The sequence below is a fragment of the Lepidochelys kempii genome, chromosome 13, assembly GCF_965140265.1.
Source record: "Lepidochelys kempii isolate rLepKem1 chromosome 13, rLepKem1.hap2, whole genome shotgun sequence".
Taxonomy (NCBI): Eukaryota; Metazoa; Chordata; order Testudines; family Cheloniidae; genus Lepidochelys; species Lepidochelys kempii.
This window is the reverse complement of record NC_133268.1, coordinates 31,849,411-31,865,550: the sequence shown is the minus strand read 5'-3', so window position 1 is coordinate 31,865,550 and position 16,140 is coordinate 31,849,411. Positions and strand designations below refer to the sequence as shown.

General features: G+C 50.9%; 1 protein-coding gene across 1 annotated transcript in view; it reads right to left on the bottom strand.

Moving 5' to 3' along the window:
• Window positions 1–16,140, bottom strand: part of LOC140897406 (arf-GAP with SH3 domain, ANK repeat and PH domain-containing protein 1-like) — a 119,044-nt gene that overhangs the window by 41,339 nt on the left and 61,565 nt on the right. Inside the window, exons 15-17 of the mRNA XM_073310052.1 lie at window positions 14,968–15,101; window positions 11,378–11,469; window positions 7,289–7,475 (exon numbers count right to left, since the gene is read on the bottom strand). Of these exons, the coding sequence (XP_073166153.1) occupies window positions 7,289–7,475; window positions 11,378–11,469; window positions 14,968–15,101 (413 nt within the window). The remainder of the gene's footprint in view (window positions 1–7,288; window positions 7,476–11,377; window positions 11,470–14,967; window positions 15,102–16,140) is intronic.

Below are 16,140 nucleotides of genomic sequence, written 5' to 3'. Positions count from 1 at the left end.
TCCTAATGTCCAACCTAAACTTCCCTTGCTGCAGTTTAAGTCCATTGCTTCTTGTCCTGGCCTCAGAAGTTAAGAACAATTTTTCTTCCTTCTCCTTGTAACAACCTTTTAAATACTTGAAAACTGTGATCATGTCCCCTCTCAGTCTTCTCTTTTCCAGACTAAACAAACCAAATTTTTTCAATCTTCCCTAATAGCTCATGTTTTCTAGATCTTTAATCATTTTTGCTGCTCTTCTCTGGACTCTCTCCAGTTTGTCCACTTCTTTCCTGAAATATGGCACCCAGAACTGGACATGATACTCCAGTTGAGGCCTAATCAGCATGGAGTAGAGCAGAAGAATTACTTCTCGTGTCTTGCTTACAACACTCCTCCTAATACATCCCAGAAGGATGTTTGCTTTTTTTGCAACGGCGTTATACTGTTGACTCATATTTAGCTTGCGGTCCACTATGACCCCCAGATCCCTTTCCACAGTATAGAGGACTAGAGGTCCTCTATACTGACTATAGACTAGAGGTCTTGAAATGTAGGCCTGTATTGTTAGAGAATTAGAAGTAGATACTAATTGTATTTGTCTGTGTTTACCTATGCCTTATTAGAAGTTCAACACTGTGATCTAATTAGCTTGTAGATGCTAAACATTGGTTCCTGTCTGTAATGTTTCATTACTATATTATATTGATTTAGTGATCAAAAGGGGATATTAAAATTTAGATGAAACTTGTGGTTTAATAATATAATTGTCTTTATTTCTCTTTGAAGTCTGTAGTAAACTACCTATAAACCGTTTGAATGGTTAATTGCCTTATGCTAATCAATTCAACTAGTTATTGGTATATGCCTAGGAAATAGAGTATTACTTCAAAGCAACAATGTACATTACCTGTTCTTCACCTAAGGAATGGCTGCTGTGGCCACTTGCTGCCAAGAGGCTTATCAGCTGCACTTCAGCTCTAAAAGAATTTTTGGGCCTGATCCTTACTATCTCAGATCTGCTTAAACTTGGTCGGGGAAGTTGAAGTTGCAAGACTGAGGTCTCCATGTCTATTCTGGATTAGCCCGGCCATTCTTATGGAAGATTTGAACAAATTCTGCACATGGACTGCCTATTGTACTATATCTTTTTAAAGTAATTTCAGAAGAATTTCTACAAGGACTATTGATTAATCGCAGTTAACTCACACAATTAACTCAAAAAAACTAATCATAATTAAAAAAATTAATTGTGATTAATTGCAGTTTTAATCTCACTGTTAAACAATAGAATATCAATTGAAATTTATTAACTTTTTTTGGATATTTTTCTCCATTTCAAGTATATTGATTTCAATTACAACACAGGATACAAAGTGTACAGTGCTCACTTTATTTTATTATTTTTATTTAAAATATTTGCACTGTAAAAATGATAAACAAAAGAAACAGTATTTTTCAATTTACCTCATACAAGTACCATAATGCAATCTCTTTATTGTGAAAGTGAAATTTATTTTATATAACAGCACTCAAAAACAAAACAATGTAAAACTTGAGACCCTACAAGTCCACTCAGTCCTACTTCTTATTCAGCCAATCGCTAAGACAAACAAGTTTGTTTACATTTGCAGGCGATAATGCTGCTCGCTTCTTGTTTACAATGTCACCTGAACGTGAGAACAGGTGTTCGCATGGCACTTTTGTAGCCAGTGTTGCAAGGTATTTACGTGCCAGATATGCTAAATATTCATATGCCCCTTCATGCTTTGGCTACCATTCAGAGGACATGCTTCCATGCTGATGATGCTCATTAAAAAAATAACGCGATAATTAAATTTTGATTGAACTTGAGGGAGAATACTATGTTTCCTGCCCTGTTTTACCCACATTCTGTCATGTATTTCATATTATAGCCGTCTCGGATGATGAGCCAGCACATGTTGTTCATTTTAAGAACACTTTCACTGCAGATTTGACAAAACGCAAAGAAGGTACCAATGTGAGATTTCTAAAGATAGCTACAGCACTCGACCCAAGGTTTAAGAATCTGAAGTGCCTTCCAAAATCTGAGAGGGACAAGGTGTGGAGCATGCTTTCAGAAGTCTTAAAAGAGCAAAACTCCGATGTGGAAACTACAGAATCTGAACCATCAAAAAAGAAAATCAGCCTTTTGCTGGTGGCATCTGACTCAGATGATGAAAATGAATATGCATTGGTCTGCACTGCTTTGGATCATTATCGAGCAGAACCTGTCATCAGCATGGACGCATGTCCTCTGGAATGGTGGTTGAAGATGAAGGGGCATATGAAACTTTAGCTTATCTGGCTTGTAAATATCTTCCAATGCCGGCTACAATAGTGCCATGCGAACGTCTGTTCTCACTTTCAGGTGACACTGTAAACAAGAAGCGAGCAGTATTATCACCTGCAAATGTAAACAAACTTGTTTGTCTGAGTGACTGGCTGAACAAGAAGTAGGACTGCATGGACTTGTAGGCTCTAAAGTTTTATATTGTTTTATTTTTGAATACAGTTATTTTTGTACATAATTCTACATTTGTAAGTTCAACTTTCATGATAAAGAGATTGCATTACAGTACTTGTATGAGATGAATTGAAAAATACTATTTCTTTTGTTTTTTACAGCACAAATATTTGTAATATAAAATAAGTATAAAGTGAGCATTGTACACTTTGTATTCTGTGTTGTAACTGACATTAATATATTTGAAAATGTAGAAAACATCCAAAAATATTTAAATAAATGGTATTCTAGTATTGTTTAACAGTGTGATTAATCGCACAATTAATCTTTTTAATTGTGTGATTAATCGCAATGAATTTTTTAAATTACTTGACACCCCTAATTTCTACAAATCAGCAGCCTCACCATCTCTGCTGTGAAACTGTCCTAAGAACTTTATTCATATCTGTATGTATAATTATCTTTTAAAGTAACTCTATTTTCTTTTTAGTAATAAATCTTAGATTAGCTAATAAAAACTGGCTGTAAATATGTATTTGAGTGAGATCTGAAATATTCATTGACCTGATGGGTAATGTGTCCAATCTCTTGTGATTGGTAGAACTTTATATATGGTGAATAACGACTTAAATAACCCTCACTATATAGACTTGGCTGTCTGGGTGAGAGCCAAAGGCTGGATTGTTTAAAGGGAACTTTATTTTGGCTTCTTAGTAACCAGTAAGGTATTACAGAAGCTGTTTTGTTACTGACTTGGTGAATCTAATTATAAGAATAAACAACCAGTTTGGGGGGGGGATCATCTACCTTATTCTTTGCAGTTTGCTCTGGTTGAGTATTCTCAGTATAGTCCCTCCAGTGACCATGGGCACAGCTATATTTGCAGCACTGTCTGTGAGAAAGCTACACACTTGACTTTTTCTTCAGTTTGTTACACCTTGTATTGCTACTTCTTAAGTATTCTGCTGTATACGCATTTCCTGATGTATCAATTGTTTCTGTGAGAGACAACCTTATTGTATGTTGCCACACAAGCACATATTACTGGATCATTTTGTACACTGCTCATCAAGACTCAGATTAACGAATTTCCCATCAATGTTTTTTGCACACAGTTAGATTTCCTTCCTATACACTGTATCCAGCACTCTTCCTGCAATGTCTGCTCTGCCAGGTGGAGCACAGCCTGGTTGTAATGATTGAATCATGTCAATGCAATGTTTGTTCTGAACAAGACAAAAGGAAAAATTTATTGCATAAATGAACTGAGCAACCTTTTCGTCTATGGAGCTTTGCTGGAATGTGCTGGTCCTGATGACAAATGCAGCCATGGTTTTACGGTGGGATGAAGTCTTTTTTTTTTTTTGACGCTGTCTGACATACGATTAATTGTTGCCCTGCTGATGGTATCAGCAGATGACTCTAAAGTTGTAGACCTTGCAAATGATGGACATTTATAACCCCTGCTGTCTAAGCTGGGCCCTGAAACAAAAGGGTCAAAAAGTCACTCACTCATCTTTACTCAGTGCACTGTCTTTTTTAAAAAAGGGATTGTAAATGAAAGATTCCTCCTATTGAAGATGTTTGTGCCTCAGTTGAAATGATATAATTTATTCTAAACCCATTTTCATAGGGAAAATAATTAATAAATCATAAGAATTATCTAAATCTATTTGAACTTCTACCTCTAGCAACATACCAAACAGCTTGGAAAAAAATTTAAATGTCAAAATTCATAAATGCCTGTCAAGGTTCCTCCCCCACTCTGAACTCTAGGGTACAGATGTGGGGACCTGCATGAAAACCTCCTAAGCTTACTTTCAGCAGTTTAGGTTAAAACTTCCCCAAGGTACAAATTAATTTTATCCTTTGCCCCTGGATTTCCACTGCCACCACCAAACTTTAACTGGGTTTACTGGGAAACATAGTTTGGACATGTCTTTCCCCCCCAAAATCCTCCCAACCCTTGCACCCCACTTCCTGGTGAAGGTTTGGTAAAAATCCTCACCAATTTGCATAGGTGACCACAGACCCAAACCCTTGGATCTTAGAACAGTGAAAAAGCATTCAGTTTCCTTACAAGAAGACTTTTAGTAGAAGTAAAGGAATCACCTCTGTAAAATCAGGATGGTAGATACCTTACAGGGTAATTAGATTCAAAACATAGAGAATCCCTCTAGGCAAAACCTTAAGTTACAAAAAAGATGCACAGACAGGGATAGTCATTCTATTCAGCACAGTTCTTTTCTCAGCCATTTAAAGAAATCATAATCTAACACATACCTAGCTAGATTACTTACTAAAAGTTCTCAGACTCCATTCCTGTTCTGTCACTGGCAAAACCAGCATACAGACAGACACAGACCCTTTGTTTCTCTCCCTCCTCCCAGCTTTTGAAAGTATCTTGTCTCCTCATTAGTCATTTTGGTCAGGTGCCAGCGAGGTTAACTTTAGCTTCTTAACCCTTTACAGGTGAGAGGATTTTTCCTCTGGCCAGGAGGGATTTTAAAGGGGTTTACCCTTCCCTTTATATTTATGACAATGCCTAATAAAACTTTACTTTTAAACAGGTAAACTTCACCTAGGATGCTTGATTATACTGAGCCATATAAGATCACTTCAGAAGTCCAGCAGTAACAGTAAAAATGTAATTGATAAATACTCCCACAACAAACTAACATACCAATTATATTCTGAACACAAATATATTGAAATTCATAAGCAATTAATCCACTCAAAACACAAATGTACGACAATAAGTAATCATTTACTAGCATAGTAAAACATGGCAGGCAGTCTGTAAGAATGGTGCAAAAATAAGTTTACTAACCAGTTGATTCAGATTGGTCAGACAAGTCCACATCATCTTCAAAGGCATTGCCTTCTGAGGGGCACTTTTTAAATGTTGTTTCCTTTTGACAACCAGGCCTTGCGTTTCCTTGTCGTGCGGTTTACATTTGACTCCTGTTCCCTTTTTACTCAGAGGTAAAGGAATGTCTTGAAAATATTCCCAGATGGGTTTTTTTTTAAAAGGAGCTGAAGCCATGGCAGGCTTTTCCCTCCAGTTCCCAGGTGTTGAAGTCAACCCAAGAGGCTGCACTCATTTGAATATTTTCCCTTAGTAAGTTTCCCCGGTGGGTGGAGTTGTAAATATTCATAATCTGAGACCTGAGCCGATCAGAGCTCAGGGAGGGAGAAGCTGTAAAACAGGAGCATGAGGCCCCCTAGGTGGTTCAGAGGATCATCCTGGTGAGATATATGATGGTGTCTCCTGGAATCACAGGCTGGGTCCCAGAACCTGTCTCTTAAACCCAGCAGCAGAACCCTGGGCCCCCACAAGATCAGGCCCTCACCACAGCGCATGACCTATCATGCCATGTGCATAAATCTTGCCCTCCAAAGTTCGATGTTTGTCCCCTGATTTTTTCTTGATATAGAAAAGCAGCGGCTCACGGAATCAGCACATTTATTTTTATTTCAGTGTTTTAAGAAGAGATTATAATAAGTTTAGGCCTGAACATATTTTGTATTAAATTCAGATTTCATTGGAAAAGAAAAAATTATAATAATTGAAACAACAAAATAAAAAAATTCAATTTTAAATCGAAAAAGTCTGATTTTTTGTGTGTGAATCATTGGTTTGTACGCACCCTGGCAGGACGCCTGGCATGCTGCTGAGCTGATTCTGAACAGCTTTTCAAAGAGCTTTTTGGTGAATACCAGGAACTTGATGAAAGTGCTGAGAACGAGCTCTGAGCCTGCTGGGTGCTCTGACAAAGGGCTTGCCCACCTTGAAAGGCACCGTCACCGGGTTGGAGACCCTAGCCAAGTCTCCAGAGACCAGGAAAATGATATGTCAAAACACTGCACTGGGGATCAGTTAAAGTTGCTCTACAGAAAATCTAAAGATGACGGAAATGCGAAGTGAAGCCATCCAATGGAACTGTCCATCTGCTCAGCCCTGAGCCGCTGGCTCCCCACGAGCACAACCACACACGCCAGAGAATCAACCCCAACCCTAGCTCTGCCTCTGCTTTCCAAAGCTCTCACCACCTCAAAGCCAGCAGCCCTCTGCTCTCACCACCCCTTCTGCTCAGGTTTGGAGCCAGACTCTCAGGAGGAGACGGGCATGCCAAGGGATGCTATCTGCAGTGCAACCTCACCTGAAACAAAGCACAGTGCTTTCATGCACTAACAGTACAGCCAGTGTGGCCAACTCTCCCAAATTCATCACAGTCACGGGATTCTGGTCCCTGCTGAAGCCAGTCTCATGATGATAGAAGCTGCAGCCTTAAGACATTTTAGATGGCCTGGGGGAAATCCCCCTCTGAATGGCTGCTTCCCACTTCCCCACCTCCTGGGGAAGAACAGTCAATCATAGCTGCTGCAGGAGGCAGGAAAGGAAGAAAAACAGATGGCAAAGAAATTGCACATCTACCAAGAGCCTGTGCTTCCTGACAGGGCCAGATGGGGGCACTGCCTCTGGAAAGCCAACACAGGTGCGAAAAGCAGCAGGAGAAAGAAGAAAGAGCTGAAACCTCTGACCTAAGGTAAGAAAAAATGGGGCCGTATAGTCGCAGGCACTGGAGACAGAGAATCCAGACCCCTTTGTGACCCTGGCCCCGACCAGAGGTGTGGGGCCCCTTACCCCATGCCTGTGTGTCAGCCCCTTATTGCAGGCCTGGTGCCTCAGCACTGTGCCCCATGCCCGTCCCCTCCAGTCAGTGACATGGTCCCCCTGCCCCAGTCTGCACTGTCCCTGCCTGGGCTGCTCCTTTCCATCTACACTGTCTCTTGGGGCACCCAGCGCAGGGCCATCCTCACCTGTACAGGCTCCAGAACAGGCTCACTTAAATCCACCTTTTCGGCATAGGCCTGGAGCAATGTAAATAAGTCCTTCCACCTGATGGCTTCCTGTAGCTCCTGGCGCTGGGCAGCTGGGCTCCTAGACCTCCTCTTGGCGTATTTCCTCTCGACATACTTGGAGATGATGAAATCTTTCCGAAGGGCCCTGGGGTGGTGCCAGCATTGGAAGAGAATTAGAATTCACACGGGAATGCGCAGGCCCTGGAGCACGATTGCTCCTGCTCCACTCTTGGGAAAGGCAGGCATAGGCTCGAGGCTGCCAAGGCAGGCAGCCATCAGAGAGGTAGTGCTTCCCCTCCTCTCCTGCTGCTGGTTCCTTCTTCCCTCTGCCCCTCTTTTCCTCTTGCCCGGCCTCCTACCCTCCTGCACCACTCCCCAGATCGTGCTCCAGAAGCACTGTCAACTCTCGAGATATTTGGTGCTGTCTTAAACTACAGCTGCTGGAGTCAGGTGACTATGTGAGAATCTCAGTTTCTATCCTTCAAAAGTCAGTTTCTGGCCACTGGAAGCCATGTCCCACATGTAAGCAAAAGGCCCACAAATCAGAAGGCAAAGGACATCATCATGATTGGTATGGAGAAAGTAAATAAGGCAGAGTTATTTACTCCTTCTCATAACACAAGAACTAGGGGTCACCCAATGAAACTAATAGGCAGCAGGTTTAAAACAAACAAAAGGGAGTATTTCTTTACAAAATGCAGTCAACCTGTGGAACTCTTTGCCAGCGGATGTTGTGAAGGCCAAGACTATAACAGCGTTAAAAAAAAGAACTAGATAAATTCATGAAGGATGGGTCCATCAATGGCTATCAGCCAGGATGGGCAGTGATGGTGTCCCTAGCCTCTGTCTGCCAGAAGCTGGGAATGGGCAACAGGGGATGGATCACTTGATGATTACCTATTGCGTTCATTCCCTTTGGGGCACCTGGCTTTGGCCACTGTTGGAAGACGGGATACTCGGCTTGATGGACCTTTGGTCTGACCCAGAAGGGCTGCTCTTATGTTCTTATCAAATGTTATCATCTCATGATATCTGGGCTTGACACATGATTTTGATGTGTCAGGTTAGCAATGTCACCCCACCTCGGGAGCACTCTGTAGATTTCTCCGTATGGATTGCAATATGCTACACTAAGGCATGGTGCTGTGAGGTGAGGAATGGGCAGGGCAGGAGTTGAGGGGGGAGCAGAACACCAGCATGGTGCACAAGAGCACATCAGCCCCTGCTGCTGCCCTCTGAACAGGTGGGTTTCAGGGGCTTTCCCCAGTGGCAAGCACTGCGGGTCACAGAATGGTGGAAGCTAGCAATGGAGACACCTGCTGGCCCTTCCAGACTGTCCCTGGCCAGGGCAGGATTGTTCCCCAGGGTTTGTTTTCTAGCATTTTGTCCCATCTAATTTTAAATATCCAAGTCATGGGATTCCTGCCCTGTCCCCTAGGAGGCGCTTGCATCACCTCATATAGCTCACTACCAGGGGGCACTTCCTGAGATGCAGCCTCTCTTTTCTCTCTCTCAGTTTCCACCCATTTCCCCAGGTTCTAGCCCCACAGATCACACTTAGACCATCCCACGCCTAGTTGTGTGTGCCCCCCAGACAGTCTTGCTTTAGCCACATTCCGCAGATTGAGCTCTCTATTCTTCCCTTATAAAGTAGAGCCTCTCACCTCATGGCTGGTTCCATTGCTCTCAGGCTTTTGTCTATATCTTTCTGACAGGGCAATTCCCAGAGCTGGATGCAGTGTTTAGGGATTCACAGATGTTAAGGCCAGAGGGCCCATTAGCATCATCTAGTCTGACCTCCTGCAAATACAGGCCAGAGAACCCATCCAGGGATTCCCAGATCCAGCCCAGAACTTGTGGTTGAGCTAGACTAGAGCTTGAAGGAGACCACCAGCCTTGACTTCAATGTCCAGAGGATCTCAAGAGGTGCCAGTGCAGTCGTCTCCCTGGTCTGTGATGGACACTATGACACTCTACACCCCAGGGGAGCACCCTGTAACCCCCGTATTCGTCATTTACCTATGATTGTGATATTGCATATAAAGCAGGCCATGTAAGGTATCATGGGAAAGGTTATGATCTGCTGAAACCCACTGTTCCATCTAAATATGAGTATCATTAATGCATATGAAGTTATGAGAATTGTGTTGCATGGCTGTCACTTAAATATGCTGTGGGTTTGGGAAGTGCGCAGATACTAGCTTCCCAAAGACAATAACCCGGGGGATAACCAATGCCCAGACGGGTGTCAAACAACCATCAACAGACATTGTCCAGCCAGGAAGCTACAATACAATGACTCACTTGCACAAGGCCACACCAGGGGAATTGCTCAACCTTGCCTGGTGACTCAGCAATGCCCACCGGACATGTCTGGACTTGTGTCCTCCAAGGACTTAGGGTATAAAACAGAACACAGTGGCCCCATGCTTGGCCTTTTCTCCTCCCCTCACCTATGCTGCAAGCAACAAGGATGCTCAGAAGACAGAAGATTTCAACAGAGGAGACTGGCCCAGGTTTAAGGGACAAACCTGTATATTAAGAACGGTGAGATCCAGTGGGGGTGAGAACATTGCTTGATCTAGTCTGATAAGAGTTAAGGTTGAGGCTGACTGTTTATATTTTATTTTCCTTTGGTAACCACTCTAACTTTTTGCCTATCACTTATAATCACTTACAATCTATCTTTTGTAGTCAATACATTTGTTTAACTGTTTATCTTTACCAGTGAGTTTGCCTGAAGTGTTTGGTAAATGCGCTCAGGTTTACAAAGGCTGGTGTATATTCACTTCCCACTGATGAAGTGGTGAACCAATTAATAAATTTCCATTGCTCAAGAAAGGGTCTCGAGCAGCACAAGACGGTATATTCCTGAGGTACTAAGCTAGGAGCTGAGGGAATCTGGCTGCTGCCTTTGTCTGTGTGATTCGTGAGTGGCTCTAGGACCATTCATGCAATCTAGCTGGCTGTGGGGCTGCACGTGCTGTTGTACTGAGTGATAGCCCCTGGAGGGGTTTGCTGCTTGTCACCAGTAAAACACTGTGAGAGACAACCCAAATTAGTCAGTTAAGGGGGCATAGCGGTCCCACAGTCCCAGGTTGTACCCCGGGGTTCCTGTCACAGACATCTTTATCCAGGCAGCCCCGATTCCCTTGGGGCACCTCAGTGCGCTGGAAGTGGAATTTGTTGACTGCTCTCCCTGCTAGCTCTCCAGCAGCTGTTCCTGTTCCCACCTGCTGTGGGCTTATTTGGTGTTATTTCTCCCTAGAAGTACAGTCTTGTATTTTTCCAAAATGAATCTCACCTTGTTATTTCTACTGTGTGTTTCTACTCCCTTTGTTGGATTTCTGCCCTTACTCACACTGGACCTGATCCCCCTTTGGGCTGCACCTGTGCACAGTGGCTGTAAAATGCTGCCATTCCAACTCAGTAGCATCCACCGCTCACCATGCCCTGGGGCCCACGACCTACTGTGCCCTGGGGCAATGCGGGGCTGGGCCCATAGTCTGATCTGAAATGTAATCAATGTGAAGAGCATTACTGAAGAGTTGGCACCAGAGGGTATGCCCATCCCCATGACACCTTCCCATGTGGAGGAGTGTTTTCCAATGCACTCAGCATTGGTCTAACTGCTCTCATTGACACCCAGGGAAATCTACCAGTAACATTAAAGGGAACTGGGCACCTATGCCCCAGGCAGCTTTGGAAATCTCAGCCCTGAAGTCAGTCACATCCCGCCTGCTTGAACTGCCTCTCTGCTGGGTCTGTCCTTGTTAGATGCCCAGAGCAGTCTGGGGAATCCTCCAGAGAGAAATGCTGGCTGGCTCCCCCAGTCCCATGACTGAGCGTTGCTGAGGAGAGGACCATGGACAGGGCGCACTGTGACTCTCCCACCCCAGAGGAACCCAGGCATGTGTTCCAAGAAAATGGGGAGGGTGAAAACAGGTGCGGGAGATAGGCTAAGCACCCCAGAGCTCCACAGCTAATACCCCAAAGCCCTACCCGGAGATGTTTGTCCGGGCTCCGGGCTCCTGAGAAACGACTTACATATCACTGCCGGCTGTGGGTTTCAGCAAAGGGCTGGGAAGGTTGGCTTCCAGAATGTCGTTAAAGCCAGAATTGCCAATGTTCTTAGCCAGCTGCAAAACAGATAAGTAAGAAACAAGTTGGTGCAACGTACAGCGCCGTGCTGAGAGCTGGGAGCGCACGCCAGCCAGTGTACCGGGGCAGGGGGGGCGCTGGACAATAGAGCCCATGGGCAGGGGCCAGGTAGGCCTGGGCACAGAGAGCCCGCCTCTCACCGTAAGCTGGCCCATGTTGTAACTAGCTCCTGTCTGTGCAATGCCCTATCCAAGGTGCAGGCAACAGCAGAGCAAGGGGGCGCCCTAAGGGTGTGCCTGTGGGTGGCAGTGGAGCTGGCTTGTGCCCTAAGGGAGCGCAGGTGGTGGCAGAGTGGGGGGGGCACTCTGAGGGAGCACAAGTGGGCAGCAACGGGGGGGGGGCGCTCTGAGGGAGCACGCGTGGGCAGCAGCGGGGGGGCGCTCTGAAGAAGTGCGCATGTGGGTGGCAGCAGAGCAGGGGGGCGCCCTGAGGGAGTGCAGGCGGTGGCAGAGCGCGGGGGGGCGCTCTGAGGGAGCGCAGGGGGTGGCAGAGCGCGGGGGGGCGCTCTGAGGGAGCGCAGGGGGTGGCAGAGTGCGGGGGGGCGCCCTGAGGGAGCACAGGAGGTGGCAGAGCGTGGGGGGACGCCCTGAGGGAGTACGTATGGGCAGCAGCAGAGGGGGGGCTCCACGGAAGTGCGCGCGTAGGCAGCAGTGGAACAGGGGGGCGCTCTGAGGGAGCGTAGGGGGTGGCAGAGCGCGGGAGGGCACCCTGAGGGAGCGTAGGGGGTGGCAGAGCGCGGGAGGGCACCCTGAGGGAGCGTAGGGGGTGGCAGAGCGCGGGAGGGCACCCTGAGGGAGTGCAGGAGGTGGCAGAGTGCGGGGGGGGCGCCCTGAGGAAGCGCAGGAGGTGGCAGAGCGTGGGAGGGCACCCTGAGGGAGCGCAGGGGGTGGCAGAGCGTGGGAGGGCACCCTGAGGGAGCGCAGGGGGTGGCAGAGTGTGGGAGGGCACCCTGAGGGAGTGCAGGGGGTGGCAGAGCGTGGGAGGGCACCCTGAGGGAGCGCAGGGGGTGGCATAGCGTGGAGGGCACCCTGAGGGAGCGCAGGAGGTGGCAGAGTGCGGTGGGGCACCCTGAGGGAGCACAGGAGGTGGCAGAGCGTGGGGGGGTGCCCTGAGGGAGCGCGTATGGGCAGCAGCAGAAGGGGGGCTCTGCGGAAGTGCGCGCGTAGGCAACAGTGGAGCAGGGGGGCGCTCTGAGGGAGAGTAGAGGGTGGCAGAGCGTGGGAGGGCACCCTGAGGGAGCGCAGGAGGTGGCAGAGCGTGGGAGGGCACCCTGAGGGAGCGCAGGGGGTGGCAGAGTGTGGGAGGGCACCCTGAGGGAGCGCAGGAGGTGGCAGAGCGTGGGAGGGCACCCTGAGGGAGCGCAGGGGGTGGCAGAGCGTGGGAGGGCGCCCTGAGGGAGCGCAGGAGGTGGCAGAGTGCGGGGGGGGCGCCCTGAGGGAGCGCAGGAGGTGGCAGAGCGTGGGAGGGCACCCTGAGGGAGCGCAGGGGGTGGCAGAGTGCGGGGGGCGCCCTGAGGGAGCGCAGGAGGTGGCAGAGCGTGGGAGGGCACCCTGAGGGAGCGCAGGAGGTGACAGAGCATGGGAGGGCACCCTGAGGGAGCGCAGGGGGTGGCAGAGTGCGGGGGGCACCCTGAGGGAGCGCAGGAGGTGACAGAGCATGGGAGGGCACCCTGAGGGAGCGCAGGAGGTGACAGAGCATGGGAGGGCACCCTGAGGGAGCGCAGGGGGTGGCAGAGCGTGGGAGGGCACCCTGAGGGAGCGCAGGGGGTGGCAGAGTGCGGGGGGCACCCTGAGGGAGTGCAGGTGGTGGCAGAGCGCGGGGGGACGCCCTGAGGGAGCGCGTATGGGCAGCAGCAGAAGGGGGGCTCTGCGGAAGTGCGCGTGTGGGCAGCAGTGGAGCAGGGGGGTGCCCTGAGGGAGCGTAGGGGGTGGCAGAGTGCGGGAGCGCACCCTGAGGGAGCGCAGGGGGTGGCAGAGCGTGGGGGTGGCACCCTGAGGGATCGCAGGGGGTGGCAGAGCGCGGGGGGGCGCCCTGAGGGAGCGCGTATGGGCAGCAGCAGAGGGGGGGCTCTGCGGAAGTGCGCGTGTGGGCAGCAGCGGAGCAGGGGGGTGCCCTGAGGGAGTGCAGGGGGTGGCAGAGCGCAGGGGGGGGCGTCCTGAGGGAGCGCAGGGGGTGGCAGAGCGCGGGGGGGCGCCCTGAGGGAGCGCGTATGGGCAGCAGCAGAAGGGGGGCTCTGCGGAAGTGCGCGCGTAGGCAACAGTGGAGCAGGGGGGCGCTCTGAGGGAGAGTAGAGGGTGGCAGAGTGTGGGAGGGCACCCTGAGGGAGCGCAGGAGGTGGCAGAGCGTGGGAGGGCACCCTGAGGGAGCGCAGGGGGTGGCAGAGTGTGGGAGGGCACCCTGAGGGAGCGCAGGAGGTGGCAGAGAGCGGGGGGGGCGCCCTGAGGGAGCGCAGGAGGTGGCAGAGAGCGGGGGGGGCGCCCTGAGGGAGCGCAGGAGGTGGCAGAGCGTGGGAGGGCACCCTGAGGGAGCGCAGGGGGTGGCAGAGTGCGGGGGGCACCCTGAGGGAGCGCAGGAGGTGGCAGAGCGTGGGAGGGCACCCTGAGGGAGCGCAGGAGGTGGCAGAGCGTGGGAGGGCACCCTGAGGGAGCGCAGGGGGTGGCAGAGTGCGGGGGGCACCCTGAGGGAGCGCAGGAGGTGACAGAGCATGGGAGGGCACCCTGAGGGAGCGCAGGAGGTGGCAGAGCGTGGGAGGGCACCCTGAGGGAGCGCAGGGGGTGGCAGAGCGTGGGAGGGCACCCTGAGGGAGCGCAGGGGGTGGCAGAGTGCGGGGGGCACCCTGAGGGAGTGCAGGTGGTGGCAGAGCGCGGGGGGACGCCCTGAGGGAGCGCGTATGGGCAGCAGCAGAAGGGGGGCTCTGCGGAAGTGCGCGTGTGGGCAGCAGTGGAGCAGGGGGGTGCCCTGAGGGAGCGTAGGGGGTGGCAGAGTGCGGGAGTGCACCCTGAGGGAGCGCAGGGGGTGGCAGAGCGTGGGGGTGGCGCCCTGAGGGATCGCAGGGGGTGGCAGAGCGCGGGGGGGCGCCCTGAGGGAGCGCGTATGGGCAGCAGCAGAGGGGGGGCTCTGCGGAAGTGCGCGTGTGGGCAGCAGCGGAGCAGGGGGGTGCCCTGAGGGAGTGCAGGGGGTGGCAGAGCGCGGGGGGGGGCGTCCTGAGGGAGCGCAGGGGGTGGCAGAGCGCGGGGGGGCGCCCTGAGGGAGCGCGTATGGGCAGCAGCAGAGGGGGGGCTCTGCGGAAGTGCGCGTGTGGGCAGCAGCGGAGCAGGGGGGTGCCCTGAGGGAGTGCAGGGGGTGGCAGAGCGCGGGGGGGGCGTCCTGAGGGAGCGCAGGGGGTGGCAGAGCGCGGGGGGGCGCCCTGAGGGAGCGCAGGGGGTGGCAGAGCGCGGGGGGGCGCCCTGAGGGAGCATGTGCGGGTAGTTCCCTACCAAGAGCTCGGAGGTTGCAAGCTTGTCCAGAGACAGCGACTGGATGCGGGAGTGGTGCACGCCCATCTCTCGGTGAATCCCGGAGCACTCGATGCAGATCAGGATGCCCAGGTTAATGGAGAGCCAGCTTGGGTCTGTTGGGGAGACAGCACATTGCTCTGATTAGCACCCCCATCCTGCCAGAGGTGCTGGGCAGTCAGGGGCACAGGATGGGGTGAACAAGACACCTTGTCAACCACTCAGTCTCACCCCCCCCCTCCCCGGCCTACAGTGGGGCATCTGAGCAGGTGGTGGAAATGGAGAAGAGAGAGGATGAAGGTGGGTGGATGGACTGGGACAGAGACAGGAAAGGAAGGAGAGTGGAAGGGAGACTATATTGGGAATGAAGGTACATGGACAGTGAGAGCCAGATTCCCCTCCCCAGACCAGGTGCACTTTACTGAGGGAATCCTTGCTGGGACTAGAGCTGTCAGAGCTCCTCTGCTTTCCTCCATGCAGCCTCCGGCACCCCGCAGGGGAATGGCTGGAGCACAATGCTCTCTGGTAGTCTCAAGCTGGTGGATAGTCCCTCAGGGACCACAGCTGGGTGGTGCAAGTCAGAGCAGCCCCCAGGATGCTTTAGTCTGTGCCGGGGGCCAGGCACAGAATCAGGGAGGCATAACTGGACAGAATAGAGAATCTGGGCTGTAGAAAAAAATGTGAGAACAGGAAGGGGAAGTGCCATGGGGTCCAAGGAGCCGCTGGCCACTTGACTTTACATGATCGACTGAGTGGAGGATGGCAAAGGGGGCTGTTTATGGCAAACGTGGAAAAATAATTTGAAAATGTCCCAGCTTTGGATCGGGGTGGGAGGAGAGTGGGGAGCCCCTTCCCCCCAACTGGCCCCTGTTGGGTCTGGGCAGGGAGCTCCTTCCCCCCCTTGGAGGCTGTCATCCCCCTGGGGTTTGTGGATGGGAGCTGACAGGTCTGCTGGCTGCTTTGCCATGCCGTTGCTCTGGGTTGCGCATGCTGCGTGCAGTGGCGCTCAGAGCAGGTCTACACTTAAAATGGCAGATCTGCACGGGTGCAGCTGCACTGCTGTAGCTATTTGGTGAAGATGCTCTTTCCCCGACGACCCATGGAAATGCACTCTCCATAGCTGCTGGTAGTGACGGGGCTGCCCATGGGGGTCTG